Genomic DNA, 17,607 nt, shown 5'->3' with positions numbered 1-17,607 from the left:
TATGTTCTCTATATAATAGCTCAAGCTTGGTGATAGAAATAGTAATGGGGCTGCGACTAATCCTGAAGCGTCATAAATCCAATCCGTTATCACCTCCATCCTTAGGACACAGACAGTTCATAATATGAAATGGTGCTAGCAAAAAGGGGAATCTTATCTTCCAGAAAGAGAAAAACCTTAGTGATTTATACTAACTATCTGAGACATCAAATCGGTCTCAATTAGGGCAAGCACGCTCATCCGTACCTGACATGATCAAGACAATATCCTACCTCGTGGATTTTCCTGAGGTCTTCTTATTCAGCACTCGCTAAAGACCCCTCAGTCATGTATATATAGCTATAAGATCAGATGCATTATCGGGTTGATTCTCTCACGTATCGTCTGCCAGAAAAACTTGTCTCCTGTGAAACCTTAAAACACCATAATTCACCTGCAACGTTAACTTGAAAATCCAACAGCAATTTTACTCGCGAGACAAAGTCGCATATCAAAAGTCCACATGACGCTGTTGTAGTATACAGCCAAGCCCGAATGCAAACAAAACAAACAAAGAACTAAGCATTAGCCACAAACGGCCAGACAAAGAAGGCCCAGAACTCCGCCGGCAAGGTCTGGGCCCTCCTGGAACCGCAAAAAGGTAGAAATCATTTAATATACGGGCTCCGGTCTAGACCTCACAGCTTATTTCCGCCCTGCAGTTCGTCTACCCGAGCCGTGAAAATCGGGTCGGGAAGGGCGGGTGATATACACCCAGGTGGGATTAAGTGGGGATGTATGGTGCGTCGGTCAATTGTATATAGGATTTGGGTGGGGGTCCGCCTTGGATTCATATATGAAATAAAGCTTACGAGACTAGCACTGGAACGAAGACCCGACACAGATGAGAGGAATAAAATAATATGTTTTGTAAATATGTACCTGACGAAACAATCTCTCCGGCGGTGAAATGGAATGCATGATGAGCCCACGGTGGATATCGCTGACGCATATATTGTATAAAGTCGCACGCAAGTCGCCACCCAATTTAAAGAAAACCAACGCCAAACCTGTAAAGGTGGGGGACAAGTGCGGTCAATCCGCGAAGAGTGTAGCAAAATGTACGATTTGAATTTTGAACCTCGTTATAGACAAGTGGGAATCGTGAGTCAATGGACAGGCGGAAAGGTGAAGTGTAGAAAATAGAAGAGGAGATGGCCGGGTTTAGCCAGGTCGGCCCGCTTGCACGGCAAGCATGGGTTGGGGTTGCGAGTACATGCGCTGCCGTTTTGACATGTTGGGGTTATCGGTGGCACTGCCCATTTCGGACATCTGACGGCGATGCGGGGGGCGTAATGGAGGCCCGGTTGGCACTCCTACTGGTGGTGCTGGGTACTGGACGCCATTCTGGTCAACAGCGTAGGCGGGTGGACCGGTAACGTATGGCCCTTGAACTGCCGGCATGTTCGTTGGAACAGCCTGCATATTTTGGAATTGGTTGGGCGACTGCCAGTTATTCATCGATCCAGCGGGCGACTGGCCTGGAGAGCTGTCCTCTTTGATCGACTGGTTTGTTGAACTTTGAGTTGCAGCTGCCATGGTCACGGCGGCGGCGGAAGGTCGTACTGGCTCCATCCCTGGGTTCTGTGGCGAAATCTTGAGATGATCCAAATGCCTTTCCAGCATATCGAGAAGACTTTTGCGGGTGAATGGTTTCGGAAGTACATCATCCATTCCTAATAAGGGTTAGTGGAAGACTTGATTCAATTTTGATGTTCGTCTTACCATGTTGGAAATAGAGCTGGATGTCGTCGCTTCGGATGTTCGAGGTCATGGCGATGATAGGAGTGCGATCAAATTGGCGAATGAGATGGCATGCCGACACACCGTCCAAATTCGGCATGATAATATCCATTAGAATTAAATCGTATTTTGAGCCACCCTGAATTTTGTTCACAGCCTCCAGGCCGTCAAACTAGAGGAATTAGCAACGTTGTGGTCAATAGGACAGACTGATGACATACCGCGGTATCGATAACACACGAGAAAGAGTACAAGAATTTACCGCCAATCTGCCGACAAGTGGCATCGTCTTCAACCAAGAGGATCTGAGGGCTGCGCACCCAGCCAGGGTCCACATTCGTGCTTTTTTTCCGGTTGTCGGCAAACTGCCGACGAGCATCCGTATCGATCTCCTGCTTGGCGGGCATTGGGTAAGGAACATTGTTGATATGCTCGCTGTACATGGGATCGATGCCGTTTGTAGCGCCCACGGGATAGACCACTTGCTCCAGATCGCCGGCCATTTTAGGGTAAGCAAGTGCTGGGTTTGGCGGTACAGTTGCCGCGGGACGGAGGGAACCATTTCGCGCATGCGGATCCAAGTTGGGAGTTGACACGACGGTCTTTTGAGGGTCGTTCATCGGATCGACGCCGTTCATATTGAATTGTAATTCGGCGTTCATGTCATTCAGGAGCTTGGAGGCTTGCTGGAGGGGCGATGAGGGTTCATCGTCAACTGCACCAACCTGAGAAGGGCTCATTGTCGTTCCGGGGGCTTGGAAAGTCACGGCCTTGCTATCTCGACGCTGGCGCGCATCCACCGAAAGCAAGTAGGTCATCACCTGGTGAATGACATTCTCGTGGTTCAGAACCGTCTTCTGCACTCGCATCACTTCCTGTAGCATGAGCTGGTGATCCACCGTGAGCTGGGCATATCGGTCTGATAGATGTTGGATCTGCTGCTGTTGCGCGACAATCTGCTGGTTAAGAAGATCAATTTGTTGCGTGGGGACGGATTCATCGCTCGGTTGAGTTTGTTTTCGTGGCGCGGGCGCCTTTCGTCGAATGTTGTCGAGCGATTCTTTGCTGTTTGCGCGGAACTCTGGGTGCTTGAATTCCCATGCCTGTTGTTATGTGAGATTCGGTCCAATCAAGCTTCAAATTGGGAGGCCTACATTCTGCCCGTATGGTGACTGGCCATTTTCTTCATTGTTTTGTCGAACTTTGTGGAAATCGTACTTATTCAGTTGGCGGACGAAACTGGCAAAGTTGCTGTGTTTAAAGTGCTTCGGCAGGATGGTCTTGGTGAATTTCTCGCACTGGAATCCGAGTTAGCCACGCGTCAAAGAGACCGAAGCTGGACAAAAACACGGGCGCATTACCTCTAATACGACAAAGGAATCCCCTTCATCGCCCCAGCGCACGATGGACGAATAGGTCGGGTCCTCCAGCATCCTGTGGAAAAGATCAGCTTAAAAGACCAACACGGTCGCAGGATGCGTCCGAAGCGAAGCAAGACTTACTTATACAGCTTGCGTACCTATCCATAGTGTTAGCCAAGATCTCTCACAGCCATAGCGGACGACTAACAAAATCACTGGAGTTCCCAGCGGGGGCGGGATTGGAAGAGGTCTGGCCACCGTCCATGCTGGGCTAGACGGGTCGCGACCGGTCGAACAGGCAGGTCTGGCTGGTTTCGTCCCAACGCGGATAATGTCAGGTCTAATGGCAGTTCACATCCAACAGCGGAAAACAAGTAGAGGGGATAGAAAGCCAGACCTGTCGGAGGGTGGGAGAAGGGAAAAAATGAAATAATAACGGGGGTACGGTCAGTTACTTTAGCGGTAGAGCCAAGTACCAAAGTTACTGTGGAGGTACTGCCTTGGTACATTCAATGGACTGCGATGTTTCAGAACGCACCGTGGGCTTCAATTGTGTAGGGCTGCTCTTTTTGTTTGTATTATATTATTCTCCAGCTTCTATTTCCCCATGCAAGGAGGTTGAATGCTCCCAGCACCCAGGAACCAACGAGGGGCAGAATTCCAGCAGGTCACACCGAACAGAGAGAGGTACCAGCCAGGTATTGTATACAAGTTCGTGGGAAAAAAATAAAAAACTTCACCAGATCCTATTCGCTATCAAAAGAGACATGCAGCATGAATTATGGGCTGTCAGTGCGCACGAGATGGAGGGGAAAGCAATTCCCCCAATGATGTCTTTATATGCGCTTGATATCGGTGATCAGCCCTGTCATCGTGTCACTGTCTCTCCCACTTTTAAGATTAAGATTAAAGATATTGGATATGCTGAATCTTATGAATATGCGATGCTATTACGAGTCTCCACCGCAGAACAAGAACTACCCCATAAGACTTTGCTACGTGGTTATGGCTAAAGCCACCGAAGCACCTCGTACTCCATAGTCCATAGTCTAGATGCTGGTGAACAGCCCAACGCACGAGTTTGCACCGTAGCACATTGTCGTAAAAGCGCAAAATCACCTCCATCACCTGAGCCTCGCGAGTCAATCCCATCTTCACGCTTGCTGTGTTGAATTACAACGTCGAAGATGACTGCATCCTTCAGCAGGGGTGTTATGATCCACCGTGTGACGGAGCAAGGATCCACTGCGTCATGGCGGAATAGGATGCGACTTCATATCATCCGATTCGAAGGTAGCTAGTCCGCCTTGTTCTTAAAAAGTGCTTCTGATAAGTGACAGCTCATATAGGAGGTACCTGCGGTATAGCCTCCGCAGGTCGCACTGGTATCCACAAGGTCAGTGTCTGTGCCGATATCGATGATGTGCATTAAATAAGAAGTAAGGACGATAGCTAGGATGGAAATAAACAAGCAAAAGCATAGACATAGACATACATACATATCACATAGGCTAAAGAGAGTTCCTAAAAATACATGCAACGGCCATGACGAAATCCAAGCTCGACATACCGCCCTTCCAAGGTTGCTCTTCTCCGCATTATTCCAAACACTTCTTCTTCTCATTCCTTGGTCCAATATATAACTTCAATCCCATCCTAACTCAATTAATCCCACCATGTTCGCCCGCCGTATCGCAACCAACGTCCCTCGCGTTCGCGCGCAAGCTTCCCTCTTCCACAGCACCGCGCCCGCGTTCGTGCAAAAGGGCGACGCCATCCCTAACCTGGACGTCCTGGTCGAGAACTCCCCCGGTAACAAGGTCAATTTGGCCAAGGAGATCAAGAACAAGGCTGTCATCATTGGCACTCCAGCTGCCTTCAGTATGTGAACTCTCTACTGTGATAGATAGGATCCGGACTGACATTCTTAAGGCCCTGCGTGTTCAAGCACCCACGTTCCCGGCTTCATCAACCACCCCAAGCTCAAGGAGGCCGGTCAGGTTTTTGTCATCTCGGTCAATGACCCCTTCGTGTAAGCTATACATGTCGAATTGCAGCGCGGAAGCGTGGGAACATTTGTTGACGCAACTATCATATAGGACCAAGGCTTGGGCTGCTTCCCTTGATCCTTCCGGCAAGAGCGGTGTAAGTTGCCATTCTTTGATGTATTTTTATCCTAGCAAGCTGACATTGTATTTCAACAGATCCGCTTCCTGGGTGACCCCTCCGGCAAGTTCAACAAGGCGCTCGACCTCCTCTTCGACAGCAGCGCCATATTCGGCAACGACCGCAGCAAGCGCTACGTTCTTCTCGTCGAGAATGGAAAGGTCAAGGAGGCTTTCGTCGAGCCGGACAACACCGGTCTCCAAGGTACGCTTTCTTCTATCGAGGGTGTCGTTCTATGCTAACATCACACAGTCTCCACTGCCGAGAAGGTGCTCGGTTAAAGCCACTAAATAGAGCTGCAATCTCCTTGCAAATAGTACAAGACCAATATAGCATGCGGCACAAAGTTTATTTTAATCCTTGCTGCACGGCACTTTGTAGCGCAGGATTTTAATGTACAAATATTCCATCCTTTCCAACCCGGCCAACGCCTGAACCGATGCCAGAATTAAATAGGCAAGCCTGTAGTTGAATCAATCGAGCAATTAAGAATCAATGCCGATTCGTTCCTGAACAATCTTCGGTCTGGTACAATTTCTTCCATATCCCTCTGGGACGAGTCCATAGTCCATCATATCCCCACCCTAGACCAATTACTGCTGCAGAGCCTGCCACTGCTCGGGGGTATAGCACTTGGGAGTCCAAGCATGAATAGCAGCGATCTCGGCCTTGAGCGCGGAATTGACGAGCCGGTGTCGCGCAAGCATAGTCTTGCTCTCGAACTGAGGTGAAACAATCACAGCCTGGAAAGCCTGTCCACAGCCACCTAAATCAACCCAAAAAGACAGCACGTCAGCGGGAGATCAACGGAGCCAAAAAAAATATTTCGACGTCATAGCGCCGTTCTCATTCTAAACTTCAATTTAAATTTCAATTTCCATACCCGATAGATCCTCAACCTCGACATGCTGCGCCTGCAGCGCTTCAGTCAACTTGTTCTTCAGCGAGTCGGTGGTGATTCCAGATGTGTCGGCCATAGCGGCGTTGAAGGCGGCGTAGGAGCGCGCGGTGAGGGAAAATGAAGACCGCTGGATATTGTGAGGGCGGAGAAGATAGCGGCAGCTTCTGCTCAGGACGGTCAAGGAGGATGTGCGGGAGAACATGAAGTATATGGTCGGGGAGGAGAGGCGAGAGAAGACGAGAGAGGGGGATAAAGTGCCAAACCCGAGGTTATCGCGAAGTATGGGAGTTGTCGCTCAGGTGCTCTTAGTATTACAAATTCAGAGCCTCCGGTCGGCTGTGGCTGGTGGGTTCACGTGTGTGGCTCATTCTCGTTTTCTGCTCTTCTTCGGTCTGCAACCCTCGCTTGGAACATCCATCTATGAATTTTCTTCGTGCTACACGTCGATACTCTGCCATGTCTATGCTGAAATATACAGAATGCTCGCCATTCACCAATGTTGTGGTGAGCGCTATGAGAAAGCTGTAATTCACCCCCCGCTTAATCCCCAAGCTCCCCGCATTGCATGGAGAGCTTCATTTAACCTCTGATATGTAGATACCCAGAGGCATTGGCAGACAAGAGCTTCGATAATACAGGATGCAAGTTGCTATTATTTTCAAATATCAGTTGATTGGCTTCTGCAATGGACTAACACGCTCAATGACAGTGCTGCTCGAAGCTCCTTTCGACAAATCCCGGATACAGAAAAACTCGGTCCTCCTCACTATTGACCTCACTAAGGCCGTAGCCGATGAAGCCATTAAAAACCAAAACTCGGTTATCGTCGCATACCGTAAGACGCATCCAAGCTAGCATACTAGCGATTGGACCCCAAACCTAACACAACACCAACAACACACAGACCCAATCATCTTCCGCGGCCTGAAATCCCTCACCCTCGCCGACTCCCAACAAAGATCCCTCCTCCACCTAGCCCAACATGGCATCAGCGTCTACTCCCCCCACACAGCAGTCGACACCGTCCCCGGCGGCATGGCCGACTGGCTCTGCGACGTAGTAACAGGCAACTTCGAACCTACAGCCACACCTAACGCCAACATCGAAACCAGCCTCTCAAGCCTGTACACCGCCCCAACCTACCCAGACTCACCCATCCCCGCCGTTCGCGGGCCCTCCTCGCGAGCGCTCCCGCACACCATGACCACAATCCACCCATCCCCGCCCGCTACAATCCCAGAAGGCTTCGAGTCAGCCGGTGCCGGCCGTCTGGTGACATTCGCCGAGAAACAGCCCCTCACTGAACTGATCGACAATATCGCGCGTGGAATCGGCCTGCCGGGCGGTATCCCCATCGCCATCCCGCAGGGCCAGTCGGTTGATGCTATCTCCGTCCGCACAGTGGGCATGTGTCCGGGCTCGGGCTCGGGCGTGCTCCTCAAGGGAGGCGAACTCCCTGATCTCCTGCTGACGGGTGAGATGAGCCACCATGAGGCTTTGGCTGTCACGGAACGTGGGTCTGTGGTTATCTCGCTTTCGCATACTAACTCCGAGCGTGGGTATCTGCGTTCAGTGATGCAGCCTAAGTTGCTAGTCGAAGTTAAGAAGCAGTGGGAGGATGCTATCTCAGAATCTATCTGGGCTATTCAAGCTAGTAAAACCTTGGGTGAGGCTCCATCGGCGGCTGCAGTCCAGATTCGGGAGATTTATAGACGGGAGGAAGTTGCGGTTCATGTTAGTGATGCTGATCGTGATCCCTATGGTATTATGATTTTGCGCGGTAACTAGGCGGGCTCTTCTGTTTCGACATCTAACAATACTACAAAACGAAAAGCGCAAAATATAGTCACAATTAGAGACATTACTCAACACACTAGGGCTAGATCTATGCAGTACGAGGGAGTCTGGTAATATGTCAAGAAAGTGGTTGAAATGAGAAGGATATCCTAGTGGTAGACAATGACAGAAACAAAAAAAAAGGTGTCTTGAGGCAAGAGAGAACACAAGACAAGATGAAGGACCCAGGTCAAACATCGAAGAAATGCAGGCTACCGAGGACATGAAAAAGAAAGCGTAGGTCTTTCAGTTAAGCCTTCCGTTCATGGCTTCAACTAGCCCACTATTCACGGATGTAGGGAGATTGTAGTGAGTATCGAGCAACGATAGGTATAGAAATGAAGGAAAGGAAAAAAATGAGACCGGGTAAGAACCAGACGACCGAGCCCCGAATGACCGAATGACAGAAGAAACAGAAAGAAAAATGAGATAAATGGTATCCGCGTGAGTGGCCTTGTCAGGAATGAATCAAGAAAGAAGAGGTCCACGAGATAGTGACTACAGATCAATCAGGCTGCCGCCACCGCGCTGTTGCTGTTGCTGACCTGCCCAGGGGTTGTTATTGGCAGGTTGCTGCTGGAAACCGGTCTGCTGCGGCATGCCTGTGAATTGTTGGCCGAAGAATGGGTTTCCCGTAGGAGCAGCGTGTAGGCGGTCCAAGCCCAGGCCGGCAGAATTGACGAATGTGCCAGGTGTTGTGTGCTGTGCGGGGATTCGAAGGTCTCCGACATTTCCGAAGGTATCCTGGCCTTCGCCTGACCCAAGAAGGGCGTTGAGACGAGCGTGGTGAGGGTTGAGTGGCGACGTACTCTTTGGTGGCTGTGGGGCTTGGAAGCCGGCGATCGGGTTGGGCTGAGAGGGTTGGGCGAACAGCGAACTTTGACCATACTGCGAGTTGTTCTGCGCAAACTGATTGGTTGCACGGTCCTCCGACAAGGAATTGAGTGTTGGCGGGCCTGTTTTTGCATGGTTGTTGAATTGTGTTTGAGTGCGCTGAGCGAATGGGTTGTTTGATCCTGTCGGCATGGGCTTGAGGGCATCAGCGGGCTGCAGTTGCTGAGAGTGGCTGCCGGCCCATGGGTTATTGCTCCCTGCCGTCTGATAGTTCTCCTGGGGCTGTTGTTGTTGTTGCTGCTGCTGCTGCTGCTGCTGCTGCTGCTGCTGGGAGAAGACATCCGCACCGTAAGGGTTATTCGGGTTAAATGCGGTGTGCTGAGGTTGGAGAGTGGCCTGCGGTTGTAAAAGATTGTTCTGTTGCTGGCCGTAAGGGTTCTGATCAAAGGCCGAGGGCTGCGTCTGATAGCCATTGGCGTAAGGGTTATTCATGCCGGTGGGCTGATTCTGGAATCCTGTCGGCTGCGCATACTGGTTGTTCAGGTAGCCAGTTGACAGAGGCTGCTGCGCATTGATCGGGTTGCCGAACCAGTCCACAGCACCTTGCTGTTGGTAGCCCTGGTTGTAGCCGGTTGGCTGGACTTGAGCTGGGGCTGGGGTGTCGTCGAAGAGAGATTGCGCGTTGCTCTCCTCCAATTCGCGCTTTCGGAGGTCCTCCTCTTCCCTGCTGAGCTTGATGGCCTTGGCAAGAGCCTCGTCGTCCTGACCCGCCATTGTCTCCTTAGCCCGTCGCCTGCGCTCATCCTCAGCTTCGGCCTTGCTGGCTTCAATAGCTAAGTGGTATTCGATGTCGGAGTCGTCGTCCCCGTTGCGTCGGCGTCGCTCTCTGCGCGGCGGTTCCACGGGGGAGTTTCCGTATCCTTCGTCGAGTCCGCTCACGCGAGTCTTCCAGAGTTTGCGATCCGATCGTTCACTGCGCAAACGATCTTCATCCAGTACCAGTGCAGTTAATTCCTTTGCTGCCACGCGAACTACATAACACCAATCTGTCAATTTTGCGACATCTCTGGTTTTCAAGGACCAACTTACCGTTTTGGCCAACATCCCTTGCTTCCTCGTCGACGTATGTGAACTCGCGCAAAGTCTTGATAATATAGACGTTTTTCCGGGCCCACGTTACTACCAACTCCGAGCCTTCGTGGAGACAATAGTCCAAGACCTTCAGCGACTTCAGCACGTGGCGCCAGTTCTTGCCCTTATCGTTGAGTCGCTTGTCAAGCATGTCCATGATTTCGTAGAACTCGTTCGGGCTATTATGCAAATGGCATTAGCGACGTTCACACAGTTGGTCGCAGACACAAACTCACCTCCCGAAAGTCATGGCGGCGATCTCGGACATCTCGGTACCCGTAGGGCCCCAGGGGTCATTACTAGTGGCTTGAAAAGTAAGTTAGCGACTTGGTCACAATGTATGCGAAATGCATGGGCGCATTGCAGCAAGCAACCCCCGCAAAAAAGACAGGGGCAAGCGACAACAGCGGTTCTGCAACATGCGGCCAGAACTCGATAATCGGCGAAAAATGCGATGTAAAGAATGTCATACCATTTCGGACCTTGACCTGCACTGAGGAATATCCTTTTGTGACGTTTTTAACGCTTCGTACGACTTTAGACATGGTGGCGGTGATGCGACGGTCGCAAGTTTAAGGTGGATAGAATGGATCGTAATCGGTCGGAAATCGATGCGAGCAGAGTACTAGATTGCCAAGCACACACAGCCTCTTTCTCGTGTCGCGGCCCAAGATGGTTGTTAAGCGTGTTACTCCTCTGAAAGGGACAGGTTGGTCTATCGGTCCAAAGGGGTCAGGGGTTTGAGCTTTGAAGCTAAAAGAAAGATTGGCAAACAATAGTGGATCGTCAACTGATGAAAGATGTAAAGTGAAAGAGAGGAGAGGGGATGGCTCGAACGGGGGGAATCAGAGGGCTTGGCAGTGACGAAGCAGTTTGGACCAAACTTATACTGCCATTGTTTAAGATCTACACTTGGAATTTCAGGCTTGAAGGTTTCTTAGTTCATTTATCATCATAAGAAGCCCTGGAATATAAGAAAAATAAGTTCCAATACCACTTGAACGGTCTAACATGTATAGTGTATGTATAACTACGTCGCCCTCGTGGCCGGAGGTCCGGTCTAATCGCCGTCATCTTACTTTTTCTCCTTTTTCCCCTATATATAGCCCAGAATAAGCAATTATTTATCTGACCTCTACATATTGATCTTGCTTAACATATTCTATCGGATTATGCCAATTTTGGCTCCAAAGCTATGTAGATATAAAAAAAATGGCATGTTTCCCGCCACATGTGGCGGTCTGTAGGCGAGAAACTGGTCAGGCAACAGTCAAGTAGAAATTACAAGATACTATTGGTACAACGGTCATATACATTTTAGTAGTATGTATTGCCCATTGTTGTATATTAAAGTCTCGCACGGAAGAACCGGGCTACGTCATTGCTGTTCTAGAATAGTACAACGCTCCGATAGGTCCACATTGGACCCTGTCATGTGATACATACCCCGGAAGAAACCAAGTCTGTCTGTAAGAGACTCAAGAGAGAAAAATCTGGGGATCTAGGGAGATCTACGGTAATAGAAGAGGCAACATATACCTGGCCAGCACAAGAGACCTTTGTTTACGCGCTTGAGAGGTATGACGTCGCGTTGTAACCATCTGCGAGGACCTCGTCTGGAATCCATGGTATCACTCCCTCATACGGATTTTAAGAAATCTATCGCCCCAAGACGAGAATGGATGCATTCAGGTCTCCCTGTAGATTCCTACATTACATCCAGGAACAGCTTGTACTCTAGTCTAGGAGTTCAACTCGGCTACGCTCATGTATTCCGTGGGACTCGTCAAGTGGCAATGAGAGCCACGACTTCAGGAACGTCCACGAGAAAGCCCGGTTTTTTGTTTGATGCAGACCTACATGGACCTCATAACAATGGTAATGTTATGATCCCTGTGGTAGGTGAAGCAGCATATGCTACGGCACACTCTGCCGACGCTGTCTCGTGGGCTACGGTGAGATGGTGGTCAGAGAGATGGAGAGGAGAGAAGAAGAAGAGAAGAATAGAAATGGGGGGAGGGGCTCTTTTATACACCCAACAAACCGTACCTTCCCTGTCATGTCATTGTCACATGCCCACCTTCTTGTTTACATTGTTTACACAGGAAGGAGCCCTGAAGCCAATGTCGCATTATGTTAATTCCTTATAGTGCAATTGAAGTCCTAGAATGCTATCCTCTAGCTATCCCATCAGACAGAGCACCAGCAATACTCTCAATAAACCCTTTCTTCTGCATCCCATCGACCCATTCACTAGGTATAGTGTCAAACCCATAGAAAGAGCCTGCAAGACCTCCATAAACAGCCCCTGCAGTATCCGAGTCACCACCCAGATTGACAACTGCCAACGCCCCATCCTTCCAAGTATCATACTTGAAGAATGCCCACAGGGCACACTCAATGGTATCAATAACCCATCCACTACTCGTCATATCACGAGGCTCCTTTGATTTCCAGTCGCTGATAGTTCCGTATCTAGATGGCGACAAGCGCTCCTTCAGACCAGCATGAGTAAATGGGAACTCAGAGACCGCTTGATAGAGCTGCTCCTTCGTCTGACCTATACCCAATGTATATCAGCGGGTATTCTTCAAAGAAAACATCACCAAGAAACCAACCATTCATAACCCTACACACCAACTCCGTGTACGCCTCACAGGCCTCCACACACGCGAGCGAAGGATGGGTAATCCGACTATGCGTTCTAGCAATCTCCCTCGCCAGTCCCGAATCCCGCCAGTAAACCAACCCAATCGGGACGATCCTCATCAAGCTCCCGTTCCCAGAGAACTCATCGTGATCCAATTTGCTATTGACCAACGCCTGGGCCACGTCGAGTTCACCTTTGTCTATGCCACGCTTCGACCACAGCTTCAGCGAGGTGCGGGTGGAGCGTCCTACGTCCCATGAGCGGTTGATTGTGCTGAATTGGCCTTTGGTCAGCCATGCGACAAAGTTGTGGATTGCTAGCGTGTGGTTGTATTGCATTTGGGACTTGTTGAATGAGCATGCTAGGGCTAGTGTTAGAGACCCGTCGTCCGAATAGGATCTTGTTTATGTTAGCTACGAGGTATTTCCTGTAGTTAGATGGTATGGCTGGGATGGGAACTGACCCCGCTGGTTGTTTCCAGGATCTTAGGCATGTGATCGGCTCGAATGTTCCTGCGGCTTTGAATTGGACGGGGCCACCGAGGGCGTCGGCTACGCAGACACCCCAGATGGCGCCTTGGGCGCGAGATTTCGATGATAGAGACATGTTGTAATAATGTGATAATGTGATGTTGTGATATTATGATGTTGTTATGTTTTTCTTGCGGGGTGATTTCGTTTCTAAATACTAGCAGGGAAGATCCTTGGAAAGTCAGAGTCATCAGGACGCACTATAGGTAAAACCGTGGCAGAACCTCAATAATAACATGGAAACTTAAATATAAAGCCGTGACTCAATATGAGTCTTGGGAGATGCGTTGTATGGAGTACGGAGCCTCATTCTAGGTGGGCCTGACTCACCTCGGATACGAAGCGGTCTATGTTGTATATTATCTGTAATATTGGGACCTGTGAATTACTATATGCGGTTAGTTTTGCCTCTTTGAGTTTAGCGCCCCAATACGCTGTCACGTGACCTACCTTCAATGCCGCCGACATAAAGACACTGAGGTGGATCTCAAGACATGCTACCAATAACTGGTGTATTTCTCGTTCTGACAAACTCTGTCGGATTAACCGTATCCGTAAATGTATGCGTCCAATCAATGGTTTCAATCAGTCTGTATTTCTGTACTGGCTCAGCTGACAATTTATGGAGCCTGATTACATAAACTAAAACATAAACAATGCATATTCTCAGGATCAATAGATCCTCCGGTATCCTTCGGTATACTTACTGACATGCGTGACCACAGGTCATGTGGGCCCGCCTGAGAGTTCAGTAGGGTTAGCAGCCTGAGGCCACCCGCTAAGAGTTCTTATATGCCTTAAGGGTTTCAGTACCTTACCACTTCCCTCAACTTACCCACTTCTCTCTTACCAGTACCATACTACTTTTTTATTAGTTATATAACCACCAACATTACTTGTTATATAACTACCGCTCTCATGGTAAAGTACGCGATATATGTAAGTATAACCCTATAAGATAATATAAAAAGGCCCTAGAAAAGATGGAAATACGATAGATTGAAGATAAAACTAACAGTTATTTGTATTTAGACTATATACCGATGGTACTGTACCCTGAAATCGAGGGAGGGTATAGATCTCCCTTAACTAAACGATCCTAATATAAGTATACTATTTATCTACTAATAAAATGAATAAAACTAATAGAGAATAGATATAGGGGGAAATCGATCTATTCCTTAGCGAGCGCTTTTATCGTTATACTAACTGCCCGAAAGATATAGGTTTTCTTTAATATTTCCTTTATTTCTTTATTAAAGTACTAGTAAAAAACTAATACTAATTTACCTTATAGACTCCTGCTATATCTACTAATAATCTTAGGAAGTATTATGTAGATAAGTATACTAATATAAAATTAGCGAGTTCAGGTAATTATCTAACTTTATAGGATAAGTATAATACTATTAGTATAGTATTTTTCTACTACTTTTTTACTAGTATTCTAACCTTTAATAGAGTTCTATATTGCGATCTAGGATAAGTATAACGCGAATGTTACTACTATAGTATAAGTAAAGCCTGAGCTTCCTTATAAGGTAGATAGTACTATAAGTTACTTCTAATTTACTAGTTTTAATTATATACTAATATTAGAATAGCTTTACCTTATTAATATATATAAGGTATCTAAGGAGCTTAGTAGTTAGGTTCCTTATAAGCTATATAAGGATATAAATAATCGTTAAGGTAAGATATTATTAAGAAATATATCTTTTTACTACTTATTAACTAGTATTAGGTTATTACTATAAAGCTAATACTAACCGGTATAATAATTTTAAGCTGTTTATAATTAGTACTATAGAGGAGGATAAGGAATAGGATAATAAAGAGGGAGACAAAATAGAAGAGGGAGAGGAAATAGAAGAGTAATACTACTAGCCTTCCTTTCTTTACTAGTAAAGAACTAGTATTTTCCTACTTTAGCTGCTATTAGTAGAGTTCCTGCGAAAGGTTATTATTATACTTATCCTACTTTTTACTAGTATTTCTCTATATAAAAAATAAAAAAAATATAGTATTTACTATAACCCTATAGTAAAAAGTAGTATAAAACTAGTAAATTAAAGATATTAAATATTATTATATATAAAGTAACCCTATTATAACCCTATCTCTAGAGAGTATTTTCCCTTTCCTATAGTACTAACTATCTCTCTTATTATTTAAGATCCTCCCTTAATTTTTTAACCTTTTTCCTCTAATCTTTTAAACTCTTAATACTATTCTTATCCTAACTATTATTACTAGTATTAACTAATATAGTATACCGAAGATTAGATATAATAGGTATACTATTAATAGTTAGTAATTAGTATTATACTAGTAAAGAGTATATATATTATATAACTTATTAAACAACCTTATAAGTTACTTACTCTATAGCTGCGTTTAGCCTTTTTAAATCCTACCTAAGGAATTAAATAATTACCTAAAGAGTTAAACTTATAAAGCTCTTTATCCTTAGGGACTATATTATTATCTAGGACTTAGTAACATTTCTATTATAGAGATTCTAATTATTATTAGTTAGATACTAGTAAATAAGTAGTAAATATATATACCCTCTCGCTATATACTCTTACTAAACTATATCTATATATTATCTATATAATAGGAATATCTAATATCGAAAGCTTTACAGCTATAGTATTACTATATATCGGTTTTATTAAGGATCTTTAACCTAAATAAATATAAGTAAATAGTAGAATACTAGTAAATAATTAATATTTACTTACTTTATAACTATACTAAGGAGTGTATCCTATATACCTATATAATAGGATTTATAGTAGCTTTACTCTACTATATTTATATACTTTCGCGCTTCCTTAAAGAATATAGAGTCTATTAGTAAGTATATATTATAAAGCCTAGCTATAATAATATCGATCTTCTTATACTTAGCCTAACCCTTAAGCTTAGGGTTATATATTATAAATATTAGTAAAATACTAGTTTTTTTAAATAGAAATATATACTAATAATAAGGTTAGCTAACTCCTAATAATTCTATCAACTTTTATAGTCTATTAAGCTAGCTAGTTAACTTCTTCCCTCTATATATAAGAGATCTTCTAGGTCCTAGCTTACTAGTACTAATTTATTAATTATATATATAAAGTATATCTTATAGAAGATAAGAATATTTATAGTATACTATCTCTAACTAAGATCCTGGTTATTAGTTTTCTAGTTAGTTTCCTAGAGTATTTTTCTAAGCCCTAATACTAGTAAATTACTATAATAATAGTAGTAAAAGGTATAATACTTACCTATTATTTATTTTAGGTATATATTAGTAATAATAGACCTTATTCTACTACTATATAGATAGTAGAACTTAATCTTCTTACCTATATAGCGCTTAATAAGATTAAAGATATTTCTAAATATAAAATAATACACTTTTATAATCTCTTAATCTATAAAAACTTAGAATAGTATTATAACTAGAAGATATTAGCTTTAGATACTAATATAATAGTAGTAAAATAAACTTTTTCTATACTTTAGGATAAATATTATAAAGATAACCTTATTAAAAACACCTTTTACTTACTTATATAATATATTAATTTCGAATAAATGTAATAAAGTAAGGATCTTAAGCTATTTATTAAGGGTATAAAATATAAAGGTACCTTTTTTATTATATATAATCTTATATATATAGAGCTAAAGGATAATTAGTATAGTAGTAATAATATACTAGTAAAATATACCTTTATAGCTGGATTTTTCTCTATTTTAAAGTAAATACCTACTAAATATCTACTTATTAGATAGTTAATTACTCTCCTTTTTATAAGGACTATAGAAAATCGCTCTTTATTTATAAAGCTTTAGTATAGTTTAGATAGGGTTTAAGTATTATATCTAGCGGTAAGGTCTTAAACCCTATTACTCCAAAGAAATGCGCCTATAGATACTAATTAATATCTAATAAAATAGTATTATAATACTAGTAAGGTTACTTACTAAGTATAAGATCTAATATTTATCCCTAAGATAAGAGATTCTAAAGCTCTTCTATAAGGTTATATAGTAGCTTACTTAGTAGTAGGGGTAGATAGTTATATATCCCTATAAAGTAAAAGATAGTATATAGATACTTCTCTATATCCTTTAGTATAAATATACGGAATTTAACTATATATTATAGGAATTATCTCTAGATCGTACTGCGTCTACTTAGGTATATAATATCTATAAAACTAGTTAATTAATAATAATATACTAGTAATATAAATTTATACCGTAAAATTAGGCTTATAAGCTAGTTTAGTAGATTATAGTATATACTTCTGTGGTAACTTCCCTCTATTCCTTTTAAAGAAGACTAATCAGAAGCCCTATATCTAGCCTATTCCGCTTTATATATAATATTATAAAGTAATGATTTAT

At 44.6% G+C, this 17,607-nt stretch overlaps 6 protein-coding genes across 6 annotated transcripts; 2 read left to right on the top strand and 4 right to left on the bottom strand.

Annotated features, from left to right (window-relative positions):
• Window positions 1-1,203: 1,203 nt before the first annotated feature.
• Window positions 1,204-3,408, bottom strand: skn7 (uncharacterized protein; the record flags this gene model as incomplete). Its single annotated transcript, XM_039071126.1, has 7 exons — window positions 1,204-1,715; window positions 1,765-1,954; window positions 2,004-2,885; window positions 2,937-3,080; window positions 3,144-3,216; window positions 3,285-3,301; window positions 3,352-3,408. The coding sequence occupies 7 exons, from the start codon at window positions 3,406-3,408 to the stop codon at window positions 1,204-1,206; spliced, it is 1,875 nt and encodes a 624-aa protein (XP_038930191.1).
• Window positions 3,409-4,819: 1,411 nt separating this feature from the next.
• LCP9604111_3527 (peroxiredoxin family protein) lies at window positions 4,820-5,590 on the top strand (the record flags this gene model as incomplete). Its single annotated transcript, XM_039071125.1, has 5 exons — window positions 4,820-5,024; window positions 5,076-5,175; window positions 5,243-5,288; window positions 5,348-5,513; window positions 5,562-5,590. 5 exons carry the CDS (start codon window positions 4,820-4,822, stop codon window positions 5,588-5,590), a joined length of 546 nt encoding a protein of 181 aa, XP_038930190.1.
• A 312-nt stretch (window positions 5,591-5,902) lies between these two features.
• LCP9604111_3526 (BolA family protein) lies at window positions 5,903-6,412 on the bottom strand (the record flags this gene model as incomplete). Its single annotated transcript, XM_039071124.1, has 2 exons — window positions 5,903-6,075; window positions 6,193-6,412. The coding sequence occupies 2 exons, from the start codon at window positions 6,410-6,412 to the stop codon at window positions 5,903-5,905; spliced, it is 393 nt and encodes a 130-aa protein (XP_038930189.1).
• Window positions 6,413-6,666: 254 nt separating this feature from the next.
• LCP9604111_3525 (Nif3-like dinuclear metal center hexameric protein) lies at window positions 6,667-7,998 on the top strand (the record flags this gene model as incomplete). Its single annotated transcript, XM_039071123.1, has 4 exons — window positions 6,667-6,734; window positions 6,808-6,851; window positions 6,920-7,045; window positions 7,115-7,998. 4 exons carry the CDS (start codon window positions 6,667-6,669, stop codon window positions 7,996-7,998), a joined length of 1,122 nt encoding a protein of 373 aa, XP_038930188.1.
• Window positions 7,999-8,544: 546 nt separating this feature from the next.
• Window positions 8,545-10,556, bottom strand: LCP9604111_3524 (epsin; the record flags this gene model as incomplete). The annotated part of the gene is made up of 4 exons (XM_039071122.1): window positions 8,545-9,911; window positions 9,970-10,190; window positions 10,248-10,317; window positions 10,484-10,556. The coding sequence occupies 4 exons, from the start codon at window positions 10,554-10,556 to the stop codon at window positions 8,545-8,547; spliced, it is 1,731 nt and encodes a 576-aa protein (XP_038930187.1).
• A 1,626-nt stretch (window positions 10,557-12,182) lies between these two features.
• On the bottom strand, window positions 12,183-13,267 carry LCP9604111_3523 (ADP-ribosylglycohydrolase family protein; the record flags this gene model as incomplete). The annotated part of the gene is made up of 3 exons (XM_039071121.1): window positions 12,183-12,571; window positions 12,630-13,060; window positions 13,125-13,267. 3 exons carry the CDS (start codon window positions 13,265-13,267, stop codon window positions 12,183-12,185), a joined length of 963 nt encoding a protein of 320 aa, XP_038930186.1.
• Between the last annotated feature and the right edge of the window lie 4,340 nt (window positions 13,268-17,607).

Source organism: Penicillium roqueforti, assembly GCF_015533775.1.
Source record: "Penicillium roqueforti strain LCP96 04111 chromosome Unknown scaffold_06, whole genome shotgun sequence".
NCBI lineage: Eukaryota > Fungi > Ascomycota > Eurotiomycetes > Eurotiales > Aspergillaceae > Penicillium > Penicillium roqueforti.
Note: the sequence above shows the minus strand (reverse complement) of the source record. Positions and strands in the feature narration are given on the sequence as shown.